The following is a 19,735-nucleotide window of genomic DNA, read 5'->3' as shown; positions in this document are numbered from 1 at the left end:
GATTTTTAAATTGCATTTTGTGGTCACTTTATATACTTTATTATACAGTATTTTACTACCTTACATTTCATACACAACTTCTTAACATCATGGAAACTACATTTTTTGAAGACGAGAATAATTTAGTGGCATTCTTTGAGTCAATAATCATGTAAGACTTCATCAATCCTACCTGTCAAGGTGGGATTGTTATATAGGATTAGCTCAATTTCCAGCATCTTGCAATAATGCTCAAGTAGAAGAGAAACCATGTACAAAAGAAGAATCTGCAGATGTTGAAAAATTAATATGAAAACAAAATTACTCATTGGGTCCAACAAGAGCCTGTGGCAAAAGAATTGGGTAGAAATGTTTCTTTCATCAGAGCAGACAATGTTAAATATTTAACAGGTTTTAAACAAGTATGAGACAGGGAAATTAGGATAGAGGTGCGGGAGAGAGAAGGGGAGGGTCAGTAACAGGACATAAAAGAGCAACAATTAAAAGACAAATGGCAATGCTGAGAGACAAAAGGAGTTAGTAACCTGAAAAGAAACAACAAATGGATCTTGCTGTCTTTATCTCAGCGGCCATATAGGGCTTTGAGTTCACGAGTTTTGGGTCACAGTCACTGTCCTCCAGTAATTATTCTGCTGTTGTCATTCAGAGCAAAGCATTTCATGACAAAGTCCTCAAACCTGACACTAAGCTCATGTCTACAAGGCAGCGTTGTTACCTGTATTCCTTCATGAAATGGAGATGCAATTAATATACAACCGACACCCCAATGGTGCCTGTGTAAAATCCTACAAATCCAATGGCAGGATAGGCACTTCAGTATCAGTGTCCTCTCTCAGGCTAACATCCCAAGCATTAAGGCACTGGTTATGATTCATCTACTGCAATAGACAGGCTACGTTGCCAGTGTGTCTGACTGAACACTTGCAAGACAAGTCCTCTACTCTAAGCTTTACCACTGTAAGTGGCTATCAGGAGGTTCGAGTTCAACAGCATCCTCAAAGCCTCCCTCAAAAAATACCACATTCCGTGTCTAGTGGGAAGCTCTTACCCCAACTGCTCAAACTGGAGAAGGAGCATCTGAGAAACTGCCATCCATTTCAACAGTCTCTGACAGACCAGAGATTGCTGCCTGTGTATATTAGTCATGAAGGGAGTGAACATTGAAGGAGGCAGATGGGTTGATAATCAAGCCAGCTGCTGTGTCCTCAACAGTCTCAAGCTGCTTGAGTGTTGCTGGAGTTGCATCTATTCAGGCAAATGGAGCATACCCTATCACACTTTTGATTGTGCCTTGAAGATGGTAAACAGAATTTGAGAGGTCAGAAGATGAGGTACTCACTGCAGAACTACCAGCCCCTGCTCTGTTCTTGTAGCCACAATATTTATACAGTTCAGGTTCTGGTCAATAGTAATCTCCTGCTACAGTGATGTTGTTAGTGGGTGATTCAGTAATGGTAATGCCATTTGTTCTAAACTAAAGGGCAAATAGTAGTCATAAATATAATCATCTTGACTTCTTTGGTTTAATACAAAATTTTCTGTGCTTCTGTTCTTCATATTATTACAGCTCTTTTTTTGAATCATATGTCAAGTATTTTCAATTGGTTATAATTCTCTCCTAGAAATTAGGGGAGCTTACCTCTGCAGCCTCTGGGAAATATACGGCATGCTTGAAATCTCCCATTGAGTGTTTCTGCTTTTCTCGCCACCCTGGTGTGTTAATCGTGATTAAGTGACTGTATTGATTGGATACCTTTGTTTACCACTTGTGATAAGCCAAGATCCTGCTTAATGGAAATTTTTCTGTTTCCATCTGACGGCTATTTCATGGTACAGTGGTGAAGACAATTTAATATTAGAAAGGGTCCATTAGGCAGACAATTGCCTCAAAATGCTTTTGACAAAGGTAAAATAACTCAATGAACCTATACTTGGAACATATGTGCAGTACCTGAAGACAGAATAGAGGGGAGCTGCTTTATTGGCTGAATTGGAGAAACTAAGTGGTGTTTTGGGTATTAGTTACAGATCCCTGGTTGGATTGAAAGTAGCCATTATTAAAAATGAAATTATCTGAGACAGAATTCTGAAACATATGGAGACCTGTAACAGCAGATAACAGCTGAGAATTCATTCAGACCCTTTTAAAACTGTTAACAGCTGCTCAGCTTGGATGCAATTGTCTGGTGTAGCTGAAGTTTACTTATCATTTTCTGCCAGAGTTCCAGAATTTTTTTTGAAATTTATGTTTAGAACCATAAAGCTGTAGCATATTTTCTTCTGTTGCCATAACTGGAAAAAGAGTTTCAAAAAATAAGTACAGGTCTGGGAAACTGTTTGATTCGCCAATGCATCCTTCTGTTGAAATATACAGTTCCTTCACCGCAACATCAAACTGCCATTTAAATGATACCCGTGTGTCTATATCCAGCACGCAGTGCAGAGGTCCCTTCTCGGATATTAATCATTCCTTTAAATGATAATCTCCCTGCCGTCAGTACTTCACTCACCTGGCTGGGCTCAGGTCCAGTATAACCCCTTCCCTGGTTGGATTGTTCACATATTGTGTCAAGAAACCCTCCTAAATTATACTTGCAAATGCTGCCCCATCCAAGCCCCTAGCATGCAGTGAGCCCCAGTCAATATAGGGGAAGTTAAAATCACCCACCACAACAATCCTGCTGTTTTTACATCTTTCCAAAATCTGGTACATATTCTGTCCTATAACTGCTGCTGGTTGTTGGGAGACCTGTAGTACATCTCCAGCATTGTGATTTCACTTTTCTATTCCTGAGTTCTACCCATATTACTTCACTGCACAAGTTCCTCGATGTATCCTCCCTCAGTACAGCTATGAGATTGTCCTTTTATCAATAATGCAACTCCCCTACTCCTTCTACCTTTTCTGTCAGACCTGAAACATCTAAATCCTGGGACGTTCAGCTGCCAGTTCCTATCCCTCTTTCAGCCAAGTCTCTATAATTGCAATAATGCTATAGTTCCAAGTACTAACCAAAGCTCAAAGTTCATCTACCTTGCCTGTTATACTTCTCGCATTGAAACATGTATATTTCAGACCACTGCCTGTACAATTTTCAATAGGGACTTTCCTGCCTGTTCTTGTGCTTAGTCATGTTACCCTGGTTTCTACCTCTCATTCAATTTCTGCATCTATTACCCTACTCCTCTGGTTCCCATCCCCTTGCCACACAAGTTTAAAGCCTCCACAACCATTCTACCAAGCATCCTTGCCCAGGTATTACCAGTCTAGGTTGTAGAATCCCTCTCCCTCACACCATCTTTTCGGCCACGTGTTCACCCTACATTTCCTGCTATTTCTATTCTGATTAGTTTGTGGCACTGGTAGTAATCCTGAGATAACTACCTCTGATGTCCTGCATTTAAGCTTCCTTCCTAGTTCCCTATATTCTGCTCTTCAGACCTCATTCCTTTTTACCTGTGTCATTAGTACCAGTGTTTATCACAACCACTGGCTGTTCGCCAGTGAACATCTTGCAACCCCTCCGAGACATCCAGGTACCTACCACCAGGGAAGCAACACACCATCCTGGGCTCTCATTTGCGGCTGCAGAAACGTCTATCTATTGCCCTTACAATTACTTACTAGACTACTTAGTGTGGAAACTGGCCCTTCGCCCCAAAAAGTCCACACCGACCTGCCGAAGCACACCCACCAGCACCATTCCCCTACATTTACCCCTGCACCTAACACTACGGGCAATTTAGCATGGCCAATTCACCTAACCTGCACATCTTTGGACTGTGGGAGGAAACCGGAGCTCCCGGCGGAAACCTACGCAGACACGGGGAGAATGTGCAAACTCCACACAGAGAGTCGCCTGAGACAGGAATTGAACCCGGGTCTCTGGCGCTGTGAGGCAGCAGTGCTAACCACCATGCCGCCCACAGTTGAATCCTCTTTAACTATAGCATTTCCATCCCATTCCTGTGCAGCAAAGCCAACCATGATGCCATGAATTTGGCTGCTGCAGTTATTCCCTGAGAGACCCTTCCGCTCAACAGTATCCAAAACGGTCGAACTGTTTTGCACAGGAGCAGCCACAGGAAATTCCTGTACTGCCTGCTTAGTCCTCCTGCTCTGCCTGGTGGTTACCCATTCCCTTCCTGCCTGTGGAGTCTGAATCTGCAGTGTAACCACCTCGCTATACATGCTATCCAAGACACACTTTGCCTCACGAATACTCAGCAATGTCTCGAGGTCAGTCCAATTCCAAAACCCGGACTTCCTGGAGCTGTAGCTGGAAATAGTTCTTGGAAACATGGCCTGCTGAACGAAGTTTCAGTGGGGGAGCATTTCAGGAGTAGTGACCAAAATACCGTGAGTTTTAAGTTACTTATGGATCGGGATAACAGCAGTCCTCGGGTGAAGGTGTTAAATTGGGGGAAGGCGATCTCCAACAATATTAGGCAGGAACTGGAGAAATATGGAGGCAGCTGTTTGAGGGCAAATCCACATCGGATATGTGGGAGTATTTCAAACGGCAGTTGATAAGAGTTCAGGAGCAGCACATTCCTGTGAAAATGAAGGAGAGGTATGGCACGTTATGTGAACCTTGTATGACCGTGGATGTTATGACCTTGGTCAGAAAGAAAATGGCAGCATATCTCAGATCTAGGAGGATGGGAACTGATGAAGTCCTTGAAGTAGATAAGGGAAGTAGGAACTTAAACAAAGAATTAGAAGGGCTAAAAGAGGTCATAAAAAGTCATTAGCAATCAGGATTAAGGAGAATCCCAAGGCTTTTTATAAAAACAAGAAGGTAGACAGGGAAAGGGTCTGGACAAGCCAGAAGAGGTAAGTGAGGTCCTAAACGAATACATTGTGTTGGTATTCACCAAAGAGGATGATCTCAGGGAAGGGAGTGGTCAAGTTTCTTGACCAAGTTGCTATTAAACAGGAAGAGATGTTGTCTGTCTTTAAAAAAAAGTATGAAGGTAGATAAGTCACTGGATCCTGATGGAATCTATCCCAGAACATTGAAGGCAGCAAGAGAACAAATTGCTGAAGCATTGACAGACGTCTTCACATCCTCCTTGGCCACAGATGATGTCCCAGAGGACTGGAAAATAGCCAGTGTTGTCCCATTATTTAAGAAGGGTAGCAGGAATAAACCTGGAAATTACAGGCCTGTGAGACTCATACTGGTGGTTGGGAAATTATTATGAAAAGATTCTCAGGGGACAAGATCTATTGACATATTTAGAAACAAATGGACTTATTAGAGATAGACAGCATCGGTTTGTGTGAGGGAGATTGTGCCTCACTAATTTAATCAAGCTTTTGAGGAGGTGATGAAGATGATTGATCGGGGAAAAGTGGTTGATGTTGTCTACGTGGACGTCAGTAAATCCTTTGACAAGGTCCCTCATGGCAGACTGGTACAAAAGCTGAAGTCACATGGTAGCAGGGTGAGCTGGCAAGTTTGATACAGAACTGGCTTAGTCTTAAGAGACAGAGGGTAGCAGTGGAAGGATGCTTTTCACAATAGAGGGTTGTGGCTAGTGGTGTTCCACAGAGATCAGTGTCGGGACCTCTGCTGTCCATGATCTACATAAATGATTTGGAGGAAAATGTGGCTGGTCTAATTAGTACGTTTGCGGACGATACAAAGATTGGTGGAGTTGCAGATAGTGAGGAGGATTATCAGAGAATACAGCAGGATATAGATTAGCTGGAGGCAGATGGAATTTAATGTGGACAGATGTGAGGTGATGCATTTTGGATGGTCAAGTACAGATGGAAAGTATACAGTGAATGGCAGAACCCTTAGGAGGATTGATATGCAAAGGAATCTGGGTGCGCAGATCCACAGATCACTGAAGGTGGCAGTGCAGGTAGATAAGGTAGTAAAAAGGCTTAAGGCGTGTGTGCCTTCATTAGAAGGGTCATTGAGTATCAGGGTAGGCAAGTTATGCTGAGATTTATAAAATTTTAGTTAGGTCACACTTGGAATATTGTGTACCGTTCCGGTCACCAATTACAAGAAGGATGTGGATGCTTTGAAGTGGGTACAAAAAAGATTTACCAGGATGTTGCCTGGTTTGGGATATTTCAGCTATGAAGAAAGGTTGGTTAGACTAGGTTCATTTTCACTGGAATGCAAAAGGTTGAAAAGTTTTTTGTTTTACGTGCAGTACAGGCAGATTATACGATACAAATTACATAAGGGAGCGAGGAATGCAAGCCACTGCAGAGAAGGTGCACAAAGAGCACGATCAACATTAAATTTGAGATTTGAGAGGTCCATTCAGAGGTTTGATAACAATAGGGAAGAAGCTCTTCTTGAATTTGTTGGTACTTGTGTTTAAGCTTTTGTACATTCTGCCCAACAGAAAAGGTTAGAAGATAATATAACCAGGGTGGGATGGGCCTTTGATTATGGTGGCTGCCTTTCCAAGTCAGTGGATAGAATGTTGGCTTGCGTGATGGACTAGGCTGTGTTCCGACAGTCCTGGGCAGAGCAGTTGTCATACCAAGCTGCGGTACATTTGGATAGAATGCTTCCTTGATACATGTATAAAAATTGATAAGAGTCTTTACAGACATGCCAAATTTCCTTGTAGTTTCACGACTATTAAAATAATATTTATCATTGCAGTGTACCATTAAGTAGGTGTATTATAAAGGGAGGTTCACACTACCTGCCTTGTTATCTCTACTGTTGAAGTTGTTCATTCCAATCCTTTTCAGTTATTGCTGTCCATTCGGCACTTTTCCCCAAATTGTTTTCTATTCTTTTCAAAGACTTGTCAGATTCCATCTCATGTGATTGTATTTTCTGCCTCAGTAATTGCTTGTGCTTAAAGTATTTAAGTTCTAATAGCTCACTGTGAGCAATATCTCCTTAACTTTTGCCTTGGCACTTTTCAGTGTTATTCAGGCTATGTTTGTTAGTAATTTCCCAACTAGTAGGAGAGAAAAGTTGCTTATTTACCTTTTCAAAAGTTTTTTCATGCTTCTGTTAACCTCCCCTCCAATGCTCTCTGTCTTGCTAGCTGTATATAACAGGAAAACCTTATGGACAGTACAACAGATGTGTGGATTTAAAACATCAGTTTTAGAATGGAAAATTTGACTTCATAATGTTTTCAGTTATATTGAAGCCAGAGTAAACTTAAGGATGCAACAGCCTCCGGTGGGTATTACACCTAGGATAAAATTTTGAGCTAATGCTTGCTCTGAACTTAAAAGATATGCTGGCTTTTATTTCAGTAAAGCACCAAGGCAATTTTCCAAATATGCAAAATCAAATACAACTGCTGAGTGCAAACACCTAAGTATGCCTTTTGAAAGTTAGAAATTGCAAAGCATAACTGGACCCATTCATCAATAATAAACTTAATTTCTCATTATTAATGTTAACTATTTAACATCGTCTCCAGCCTTCACATTATGATATGCAACTCATCATTCTCTCATAAATTACTGTACCTCAATATACATGTTCCAAGTACAATCTGGCCCAAAGATCCAGATATTCTAACTCCTCCAGACCCAGGTGATGGCATTGGGGGTGGAGAATTTTAATTGTAAAGTGAGTGTGTTGAGGTTTGGGAGTGTTCTAATTGCCCAAAACAGCAGCGCCAATAACTTGATCTTGTCTTAGTGCGTGTGTGGAAATTCCTTTAGCGACAAAACTTACTGCATACAAAATTTAAGTTCAGCAGTTTCAGCAAGATTTCATTTGAAGTCAGCCTCAAATTCACGGATTTCCTGTGCTTTTTGAAAATTACCGTTCACAGGAATGTGAGGCAATTCACGAGGCTGATTAAAGGTTATGAGTGTGAACATCAATAAATTCTCAGTGCTGACAGCTGATCTCTTTGATCCCCTGGGAAGGGCTTAGTTGATTTATGAGTTATTGAACCTCTCAGCTTGAGGAGGGGTCACGTCATTGTAGCCTGTTGATGACAGACCTGCAGGAGGTCTGTAGTTGACCACTTGTAGGAGATGTGTTTGCAGTTGCTAAAATGGTCATGTCATGTCAAATGGAGAAGGAAGTCTGTTCATCTGGACCATATGTCTATGCATTACCTATTGGGAAAGTGTCTACTTATTCAACTTGCTTTGTATCTTAGTTCTTCCAGGCTGTTACTAGAGAGATGTCTGGGATTTCCTATGTAAATAATAACATACGCACATTCATATGTCAGGTGATAAGATTGTTTGCTAGGGCCAGCACTTAACATTAACTTTGCCTGCACTGATGCTGGTCAGAGTGAACTGCCCCTCAGTTTTGCATCTCTGACTGGTTTCACACAAGTGTAGCTTGTTATTAACTGCATGCACGTGATAATTTGATCCACCAAGATTTGACACAAACTGCAGGGAACATTCCATTTTATGCAAATACAGGAAATGGCTTTAACAGGTGTTTTGCAGACTTCCACGCAACTCCCACAATACTTTTATCTTGTGCTAATCCAAGCTCCTGACCTTTTTTGGAGGAATGGGTTGCTAGGAGACAAAGGGCAGCCAGTAGAACCTGGCTGACAAACAGCTGTGAGATATTTGACCAGTGAAGCCTGAAAGCAATGTTAGGCATATCATCACGTGATATTTCAGTTACTTACTTTCTATGCAAGGCTGGGGTAGATTCCGGAAGAAGGGCTCAGGCCCGAAATGTCGATTTGCCTGCTCCTTGGATGCTACCTGACCTGCTGCGCTTTTCCAGCAACACATTTTCAGCTGGGGTAGACTTTTCACTATTAAGGCAATAAACGGTTAAGAAGAAAAGACAGGAAAGTGAAGTTGAGGGTTATTAAATCAGCCATGATCTCATTGAATGGTGGAGCAAACTCAGCGGGCTGAATGGCCTACTCTGTTCCTGTGACTTCTGGTTTTGCGGTATGCGCCAAGTAAATGACTAGGTCTTGAAGTACCCTTCAGTCCTGTCTAGCTAGAGCTTCCAAAACGATTGTGGTGTGCTGTGCACCACACAGTACTCTGCAGTGGTGAGGTTTTGGTACTTCAGGAGAAACAAGGTATCTGGCGTGCACACACAATCTGCAGATGATCCTAGAGATCAGGATGAGATTGATTTTTTTTTTAATTAAGTAAATGTATTAAGGGATATGGGTCAAAGGCTGGTGTATGGAGTTAGGTCTAACGTTAGCCATGATCACTCTGAATGGCAGAATAGGCTCGAGGAGTTGAATTGCCTACTCGTATTCCTATGTTCCATTCACCCTTGTCCATTGTCATCAATGTTTTTCATTCTTCAATAAGTAGCTGAAAAGGTATCTTCTCAGCAACCAAGCATCACTGAAAAATTATGCAGTTTTTATTTGTATAATACAACATAAACACGGCAAACTAATTGGTCAAATGCCACCTTTGCTGATGCATAGTTTTGTGAACTGCAAGGCTTTTATGTTTCTTTTTCTTACTGGCTGCAATATAGTTACAGCTCCAGCACCTTCAGGAGGTTTGGCGGGAGGAGGGGGGGGGGGGGGGGGGGCGTTGCCGGGAGGCTGCTCAGATGCTAGCTCTGTTTGCAGAGAGGCAGTTAGCTGGCAAGTTTTGGGTGTTGGAGTCCAAAGCATTCTGCACCTGGGGCCCCATTGCAAGAACAAACACAGTGTCGAGGAGAGTGATCAGCGTATCAAGTATTGATCTTGGAATTTGGGGGTGATTGGAAAAAAAATCATGTGGGAATCTTGCCTCCCATGTCTCCTTTCCCTCAACGGCCCAGCCACACTTCATTTCTACTACACTGCAAGGTAACATGTTGATGCAGTTCGGTGAGGGGATATAAGGCCAAAGCTAAATTGTTCATGACCCAACTTAAATCAGCCATGATCTCATTGAATGGTGGAGCAAACTCAGCGGGCTGAATGGCCTACTCTGTTCTGTGACTTCTGGTTTTGCGGTATGCTCCAAGTAAATGGCTAGGTCTTGAAGTACCCTTCAGTCCTGTCTATGTTGTTATTCAGAGCCTGCATGGATGTAAATTAATTTGATTCCCTATCTCAATGTTCCATGAAGGTTTTACAATTTATTCATGGAGAAAGACAATTTTGCTCTGTGACATGACTCATGCTTCAGCTGGATTTCCCCACTATCCCTACCATTATCATTTTGATCATTTCGACAGGCATTGCTACACCATGACCAAGCAGCAGATATAATGATCAATCCATATGCCATCAACATTAGTTTGCACAGTGGCCAGGAAATGCCTATAAACTAATAAAATTGTAAAAAAAGCTTCCCAAAATGGGATGTGTAAAATGGCTTGAGAGATTTTGGAATTGTTGAAGAGGTAGGATATGCACACACATCAGTTTGCAATTTACACCAGGCTGCTGCCTGATCAGCATGTAATACTGTTAAAATCTGCCGCTTTATTAGTGCAAGAAGTGTTAAGAATGGCAGTATGCTATTGGTCACCATTTCCCAAATGGTGCACCATGGCCTACAGTGCGCCGTAACATTTTTGCAATTATAGAGTAATTTTTATTTGCTAATGTCAATTTCCCATCAATTTCATAGAGTTGTAAATTTTCAGTTTTAATTTATTTTCGCTTTAATGCAAAGTATAGCAGGAATTTTTATCTGTCTTCGTCTGGGGTAGCACTCTGTCTGCCAAGTGGAGTTATTTACATAGCCACAATAACTTCTGGGAGATCCAGTACTCAGCTGCTAAGGGTTGCCATGGTATTGATGACATGGTTGCTTATTATATCAATACAATATCACCATTGGTCAGATGAAAGTTACACTATTCAGGAGTTCTGATGGAGTATACAAAAGCACTTGAAATTTTGAATTCCATTAGAAGTTGTCAATCTTAGCTTTCTCGGTGGTCTTTATTCTGTGTTGTTGATGTTGGCATGCTTGTAAATTTAATTTTCACAGCAAAGAACAGAGATTTGCTTTTTCTTCAAAAATAATAATGTGTGAAAAGACAGCGACAATTCAAATTCGGGTAGTTCAAGCTTTTTGCTTGAGGACCACATTAATTATCAGGCACTAAATGAAAGGCCACATGTATAAACAACCTATATTACATTAAGCAGAATTATGAGCTGTAAAAACACACTCTGTGCATGATTTGACAGTGTTGACAAACAACCTGTGAAAACCATGAACACTCACTCATCATAAAGTAATGTAAAGTGTGCTACTGAGACTTTATATTCATGTTTCAAATTTATTTACAAGATGTGGGTGTTGCTGGCTAAACCAGTATTTATTGCCCATCCTGGATGGACTTCAACATCTGGGTGATATTGGTTTTGAGATTTATGGTTGTGAGTTGCAGAATGTCACCAAGATGAGTGTTAGTTAAACTCAATCTCAGGTGATTGTTGTTTAAGGTCAATGTAAGAAATATCTATTCACACATGTATGTAGAACTAATCTAACCGCATATTTTGTGTGGTGTTTCAGCTGGAAAAATTGTATCTTACCCAGAAAATTGTAAAACCTGCTGATCATGGCGATAGACAATGTTGTTGGACCATAGTTTGGACAGTCCAGATTTAGATTATTAGGTTCATTGCATGTCTTATGTACAGTCTATAAAGACACGCCATTTACCAGATTTAGATGCAGAAATTAACCCACAATCTCAGATATCTTTCTGAAAAGGGAGTCACATTAGATGCACTGGTGGATTTGCAAAACAGCAGCAATGAGTCAACAGACAAGAAGACCAAGGTACAAAACAGTACCATGAGGATTCCTACCATTTGGATTCATTTGGTTTGATAATCCCACAGCTCCTCAATTTGAATTGTTAAGATGAGTTATCAAATGAAGCCATGATTCCATGGAAACTGAAACAACACCTCTTCACAAAGCACCCCACTTATCTCCAAAAGGATATCAGTTACTTCAAAAGGTTGCAAGAACAAGATGCAAAGCAAAAAGTTGTTTCAATGAGAACAATAGTAAAAGTATTGAATTGTGCATAAAAGGCCAGCTATAGTGTTTAGGATTAATTGCCAAAACCAAAACTTTCAATGTCTCGCACTTTTCATGACACACCAAATCATTTTAAAATAATCAATACTAACAATGCAATAGATAACATGTATTTGAATAGAAATTAGGATATTAATGAGAAATATCTTCACTTTTTTAACAAGAATTTTAATGTGAGGTTGTGTCAACTGTTCAATATTTGGCTGAATGATGTAAAGAGCCACAGCTTTTTGCAATTGTTGCAATCCTGATTCTGCCAGCTTGCCAGGAAATTGCCTATGCTCTGATTGGCAGAGAAGCATGGCAAGAGTTCCACTTTCAAACAATACCAATAGCAGGTGCATTAAAGACATGTCACAAGACATTGAATCAAAACTTATCCAGAAAATTCAAAGGTCCATCTGTGGAGAATGATAATTTTATAGATTTGATGGTGATGAGCAGCTGATTGCAGTTGTTTGGATTGCTGAGGAGGATGAGGTGTAAGAGCATTATTTATCCTGCAAAATAAATCCCCAGCACATGACAAGAGGAGAAATATTCAGATTCACCAAGGAGTATTTCAGAACAAACAGATTTCCATGGCAGAACTGCATAAGTGGATGCATTAATGGTACAGCTGCAATGACAGAGAATGTGAAAGGCTTTGTGTCCAATGTACAGTATGAGAAACCATCTATGAGCTTCTCTTTGAAGCAAAAAAGAAGAATCCTGGATCTGAAGAGTGATCGCACCCTCAAATTCCAATTCATAGAGATTTTATTGAATCACTTTTGGCAGCAAGTGAGAAATGAATATCCCTCGATCACAAATCAAGCAATACTTGTTCTGCTGCCATTTTCATCCACTTACCTTTGTGAAATTGGTTCTCTTCCCTGACAATTCTCAAGATACCACTTTTGAAATACTGCTTGTATTTCTGGTCCCACTGCTACAGGAAGGATGTTGTGAAACTTGAAAGGGTTCAGAAAACATTTACAAGGGTGTTGCCAGGATTGGAGGGTTTGAGCTATTGGGAGAAACTGAATAGGCTGGGGCTACTTGGAGAGTCTGAGGCTGAGTGCTAACCTTACAGAGGTTTATAAAATCATGAGGGGCATGAATTGGGTGAATAGCCAAGGTCTTTTCCCTGGAGTGAGAGAGTCCAAAACTAGGCAGAATAGGTTTAAGGTGAAAAGGGAAAGATTTAGAAGGGATCTAAGGGGCAACTTTTTCATGCACAGGGTGGTGCGTGTACAGAATGAGCTGCCAGAGGAAGTGGTGGAAGCTGGTACAATTACAATATTTAAATTACAATTACAACATTTAAAAGGATGGTACTTCCATCCTTTCAAAAGGTTAGACCGGGGAAACCCAGTGGATGTGGTCTATCTAGACTTCCAAAAGGCCTTTGATAAGGTGCCACACGGGAGGCTGCTGAGCAAGGTAGGATAAAAAGTTGGCAAAATGCTATTATAGGTCCTTGAGAGTTTTAGTTTCTTTCAAAATTGGTAATTTTAAGTGATAAGATTTTTTTAAAAGTTGAGATATTTTGATAGCTGTTATTTTAGACAAGTTATTTTCACAAAGAAAAGTACTGCTCTTACAATGAAAATGTCCAAGTCAATTTTGAATAAGCTCTGTTTGATTATTCGAATGAATGACAACAGTATGCTGGGTTCTTCGAAAGAATACTCGGTTACTCCTGGACAACAACGATCATAACATCAATTTAGATAGCATCTCAAACAATGAAGACATTATCGTAATAGAACATAGCACAGTACAGGCCCTTCGGCCCTCGATGTTGTGGCAACTTTTTATCCTACTCTAACATCAAACTAACCTACATACCCCACTTTTTACTATCTTCCACGTGTCTATCCTGGAGTTGCTTAAATGTCCCTAATGTATCTGACTCTACTACCACTGCTGACAGTACATTCCACGTACCAACCTCTCTGTGTAAAGAACCAACCTCTGACATCTCCCCTAAACCGTCTTCCAGTCAACTTAAAATTATGCGCCCTTGTGATAAGGAAGACCATAAGAAATAGGAGTGGAAATAAGACCATTCAGCCCATCGAGTCCGCTCCACCATTCAATCATGGCTGCTGGCCATTTCAATGCCACTTACCCACATTCTCCCCGTAGCCCTTAATTTCTTGTGAGATTAAGAATTTATCAATCTCTGCCTTGAAGGCCCCCAAAGTCCCAGTCTCCACTGCGCTCCGTGGCAATGAATTCCACAGGCCCACCACTCTCTGGCTGAAGAAATGTCTCCTCATTTCCATTCTAAATTGACCCCCTCTAATTCTAAGGCTGTGCCCACGGGTCCTAGTCTCCCAGCCTGACAGAAACAAATTCCCAGGTCCACCCTTTCTAAGTCATGCATTATCTTGTAAGTTTCTGTTAGATCTCCCCTCACCCTTCTAAACTCGAATGATACAATGAAGAAACAGATTACAAGTAGTAAAGGATAGTTAGGAGAGATAATTAAATGTGTTATTAAATGTCTTGTGGTGAGTTTTTAAAAGCAAACAAAAATCAGAAGGATTTAATGAAGAAGTTGCAAGCATTACAGCTAAGATTGCTGAAGACTCTGGCAATGATATTGAAACAATGTCAGTTGCCTGTCAACCTCGGGTGCACCTGTCCCCATGGTCACCACTGCAGATGTCAGATTGGCCTTCCTGAAAGTGAACCCACAGAAAGCAACTGGTCTGGATGGAGTTCCCAGCAGGGCACTGAGATCCTGCGTGGCATTTACAGTACTTGTAAACATCTTTAACCTCTCCTTACGACAAGGTGAAGTTCCCACCTTCTACAAGAAGACCACTATCATCCCAATGCCAAAGACAAATCAGGCAATGTGCTTTAGTGACTACCAGCCAGTGGTTCTGACATCAATCATTCTGAAGTGCTTTGAGAGGTTAATAATGGCACATATCAATTCCGGACTCCCAGGTTGCCTTGATTTAATACAATTCGCCTGCCATCACGTTAGGTCCACATCAGATGCCATCTCCCTGGCCCAACACTTATCCCTGAAACATCTCAATAACAAGGACATCTACATCAGACTCCTATTTACTGATTTTAGCTGTGCCTTCAACAGCATAATTCCAACCAAGCTCTGAGACCAATGACTCTGTGTCCCCTCTGCAACTGGATCTTCAACTCCCTGACCCATAGACTACAATCAGTAGCAATAGCTGACAAGACCTCCCCCTCAATAACCCTCAACCCCACTGCCCTGCAAGGCCACATACTCTCAGCCCCTTACTATACTCTTTAAAATGCTCATATCTGTGTGGCTAAATTCAGCACTTGCTCCATTTTTAAATTTACTGATGAGACCACCATAGTGAGTTGGATTTCAAAAAAAGACAAAACCGAGTACAAAAATGAGTTAGAGAGCTTAGTGGCATGGTGTAAAGACAATAATCTCTCCCTCAATGTCAGCAAAATGAAGGAGCTGGTCATCAACTTAAGGAAGTGGAGTGGAGGACATGTCCCTGTCTGTTTCAATGGTGCTGAGTTGGAAGTAGTTGAGAACTTCAAGTTCCTAGGAATATCACTAGCAATCTATCCTGGCCCACCCATATTAATGCTACAGTCAAGAAAGCACCACCAATGTGTCTATTTACACAAAAAGCAAAGGAAATTTGGCATGTCCACAATGACCTTTATCAAGTTTTGTAGATGTATCTTTGGAAGCATCCTATCCAAATGCATCACAGCTTGGTATGGCAACTGCTCTGCCCAATCCACAAAAACTCAGATCTGTGAACACAGCCCAGTCCATCGTGAAAACCAGCCTTCCTTCTATTGACTCTGTTTTCGTTTTCTGCTGCCTTGAGAAAGCAGACAACATAATCAAAGACCCCTCTCACCCGGTTATACTGTCATCCACCACCCTCTGCTGTCAGGCAGAAGGTACAAATGTTTGAAAACGTTTATCAACAGCTTCAAGAACAGCTTCTTCTCCCATATTACCACACTTTTGAATGGACTCTCATATATTAAAGTTGATCTTTCTCTGTACCCTCTTGGCAGCTGTAACACTATATTCTGTATTCTGTTTTAAAGCCCTGATGATTTAAGGAAGGCGTGATTTGTCTAGATAGCACAGCAAAATGATACTTTCCACTATATCTCTGTACATGTGACAATAATAAATCAAAAACAGAAAGACAAAGAGTAGGGATTATGTGTTTCTAGAGTAGCGAAACTGCAGAGGACAGAGATAAAAATAGACAATGTTGTTGAGGTGGGATATCAGCAGGGATGAGAAATGGAATTGAGAGGAAGATTATAATCAATAATGATGAAGTAATGCTTGGGGAAAGTATAGGGGAAGAGAAAATCAACAAAGACCTAACCAAATATAATACTGGAAACACACTGATGGAGAATGTACACAGAAATTTTTGTTTTTGTTTCAGATTTCCATCATCCAAAATATTTTGACTTTTCTTTCACGGAAATGAAAACCCCCTAAGTAGTGGTGTTATGCGAGGGCGGAATTAAAATAAGTTTGAAAGAGACATAAATCAATCTATTCTTTCCATATTTTGAATACTGATACACATACAATGTATTTCCCAACAAATTTGATTAATTATTCAAGCCAAATAACTGACTTCAATAAATTTGTGTCAATGCAAAAATGATAACTAGTCAATTTTCTCCTTATTTGTTAATGTCAAACACTGTGTTACTCATTTGTTCTACACTGTGTTACAGGGTTTGCATGTCAAGAAGATATTAATGAATGCAAAAAGGCTGCATGCTTTCCTGGAGTCGCTTGTTTCAATAATTTTGGATCTTACAAGTGTGGAAGTTGCCCAGGGACAATGCAGGGCGATGGCCGATCTTGCAAACGTGAGTATCCTATTGTGCTGATTAATTGATGTTCACAAAAAGCTGACATTTATTTATAGGGCAGGTGCCATCCAAATTCTTTTAGTTACTGTAATTAGGTTCATGACAAATGTGATCGCTGTTACTGTAATTTAGATTGACTGCTGTTTCTTGTATTTAACCTATAAAATGCAAACATCTGCACAGCATCAGCACACAACTTTTAAAGACTGATGAGATTTGGACAGTGAAAAATCAAATTTTGTACGCACAAAATTAGCTTTTTGAATTTATAAAAGATTGGCAAGGGTGTGTAAATAATGAACAATGCTTCGAGTTTAGCAAATGGACACGAAAGACTCAGCGCGGTCATTAGACCAAAAAACGTATTAGATAACAAAAGAAAATTTAAGGTAAATCTTCAAGGTCTAACACTTATCCTCAATATATCTGGTGGATGTGCCTGAGCAATTTGCAGGTACTGTTAAGGGATAAAGTCTCAAAGTGCAAACTCCTGAGCGTGTAAGGAAAGTATTCAGACCTTAATCAAGAATACTGTCAGGGATCATTTAGCAAAATGAGGTAGAGACTGAATCTGAGTCGAGACAGGGTGGCTTGTGTTTCACCAATCTGTTGAATGTTTTTAAGCTAATGACAAAGCTTATGTCATGAATCTACATAAATTTTTAAGAAGCATTTGAACATCTCATTTTTAATCTAATTTACAATATGTGTATTCATAGGATAGATTAAATATTGTTAAATTGAATTAAAGAATGCCTTAAAAGTAGACAAAAGAAATCACTAAGTTGTCAGAATGGGTCAGTTCCAAGTAGAGTACCACTAGGTTAATGTCAGTATCGCTGTTGCTTTTCATTTTTATGAAAGACCCAGAGGATGCGGTTTTAATATCTGAAATTTGCAGATGATACCAACTAAGTTGTCTTGGCTATTGATGCTAATTGGTGCAATAAGCTGAAGAGAGAGAAGCTGAAAAAGTTAGCTCAGTAAGTAGGCATGGACAGTTGGAGTTTAACAAGTTATTATAAAGCCAGGAAATTGGAAAGTGTTGAACACAAAATTGATTGCAATGATTAGCCAGACGGATGTCTACTACAAACCTACAGACTCCCATAACTACCTGAACTACACCTCCTCTCACCAGTATCCTGTAAGAACTCCATCGCATTATTCCAAGTTCTCTGCCACTGCTGCATCTGCTCGGATGGGAAGACATTCCACTCACAAGCATCCCAGATGTCCACCTATTTTGAACAATGTGCTTTTCCTCCCTCTGTCATCCAGACAGTCCTCCGCCACACCACCTCCATTCCCCATTTCACCGCTCCTATACCCCCCACCAATGCAATAAAGACAGAGCCCTCCTTGTCCTCACCTACCACTCCACTTGTCTCCGCATCCAATGCATCATCCTCAAACACTTATGCCAACTCCAAATAGACTCCATCACCAAGAACATCTTCCCCTCCCCACCCTTCTCTGCCTTTCACAAGGACCATTCCTTCCGACAGTCCTTCATTCATGCCACTCCTGCATCAAGGTACCTGCAACCAGAAAAGATGCAAAACCTGCTGGTGCACCATCACCTCCATCCAGGGCCCCAAACAGTCCTTCCAGGCTGTTCACCTGCCTCTCTTCCAACCTACTTTACTGTATCAGGTGCTCCCGATGTGGTCTTCTCTGCATTGGGGAGACGAAATGCAAACTTGGGGAATGGTTTGCTGAGCATAGCATCCAGGTCCGCAGGGACTGACCGGGCCTCCCAGTCACCACCCATTTTAATTCCCCCAACCCCTCCCTTTCCGACATGACCATCCTTGGCCTCCTCCATTGCCAAGACAAACCACAGCTCCTATTGGAGGAACAACACCTTATCTTCTGTCTGGGCACCCTACAGCTCAGAGGACTCAACATTGAGTTCTCCAATTTCAAATAACCCCCCTTCGTATCCCCTGAATTCCTTCCCAGCCCCTCCCCCTCCCTTCCAACTGCTCCTTGCCACCCACCGGATTCATTCCTCCTATTGACCAACCAGGTTGTACCTGTTAGGAGAAAGTGAGGACTGCAGATGCTGGAGATCAGAGTCCAGAGTATGTTACTGGAAAAGCACAGCATGTCAGGCAGCATCTGAGGAGCAAGAGAATCGAAGTTTTGGGCCGGAGTCCTTCATCAGGAATTCCTCATTCCTAATGAACGGCTCCAGCCCAAATGTCGATCCTCCTGCTACTTAGATGCTGCCTGACATGCTGTACGCAGTAACACAACTCTCGAGGGTGTACCCTCTGTCTGTCTTCACCTATCCCCACCTCCCCACCCTGCCCCCGCCATCTTCTTTATCTGCAGCTCCCTCCATACCCACCCCCAGTCCTGAAGAAGGGTTATACCCAAAATGTTGACTTCTCCACGTCCTGATGCTGCCTGGCTTGCTGCGTGCTTGCAGCCTCCTGCCTGTCTACTTTATCATTATTCTGTCATTTTCATGCAAGTTTGTGAATGGTAAATGAAATCAACCTTTTTTTGTCTTGTAATTTATTTTCTGATGTAGTGGGATTGACATTGTATTGAAAATATGTACAAGGTTTGATAGTTCAGGCATTAAAACAGTTGAGACATATTTACATATTTACTTCAATAAAGGAAGGAAAATGTTGGGATGTATGTTTATGGCTGTGATTTATGAGTGGAAGGAGTTGATTTTCAATCTGCGTCTAGCCTTGTTGAGGCTGTCTTTGAAGCATAAGTTCAGGTTGGTCTCTGTCTTTCAGAAGGAACATGAAATCATACATGGAAGAAAGAAAAGAGAAAAAAAGGAAATTTAAAAAAAAGAGAAATTACAACTATGATTTTTTTAAAAGTACTTGGCATTAATGCACATGAATCAATATTCAGTGAAGA

General features: G+C 41.0%; 1 protein-coding gene and 1 long non-coding RNA gene across 6 annotated transcripts in view; one reads left to right on the top strand and one right to left on the bottom strand.

Moving 5' to 3' along the window:
- The window catches only part of LOC122551720 (von Willebrand factor D and EGF domain-containing protein), a 279,556-nt gene that overhangs the window by 201,346 nt on the left and 58,475 nt on the right, over positions 1-19,735 (top strand). For all 4 annotated transcript variants that reach the window (XM_043694080.2, XM_043694081.2, XM_043694082.2 and 1 more), the window contains one exon: positions 16,703-16,840. In XM_043694080.2, the coding sequence (XP_043550015.2) occupies positions 16,703-16,840 (138 nt within the window). The remainder of the gene's footprint in view (positions 1-16,702; positions 16,841-19,735) is intronic.
- LOC148149652 (uncharacterized) overlaps positions 1-19,735 on the bottom strand; it is a 46,555-nt gene that overhangs the window by 3,111 nt on the left and 23,709 nt on the right. For both annotated transcript variants that reach the window (XR_015757716.1, XR_015757717.1), the window contains exon 4: positions 173-266. This is a non-coding gene — a long non-coding RNA (uncharacterized LOC148149652). The remainder of the gene's footprint in view (positions 1-172; positions 267-19,735) is intronic.

This window comes from Chiloscyllium plagiosum, unplaced genomic scaffold (genome assembly GCF_037043375.1).
Source record: "Chiloscyllium plagiosum isolate Xiang-an unplaced genomic scaffold, Cpla_swu_hap1 HiC_scaffold_7, whole genome shotgun sequence".
In the NCBI taxonomy this organism is placed as follows: domain Eukaryota; kingdom Metazoa; phylum Chordata; class Chondrichthyes; order Orectolobiformes; family Hemiscylliidae; genus Chiloscyllium; species Chiloscyllium plagiosum.
This window is presented reverse-complemented; position numbering and strand designations above follow the sequence as displayed.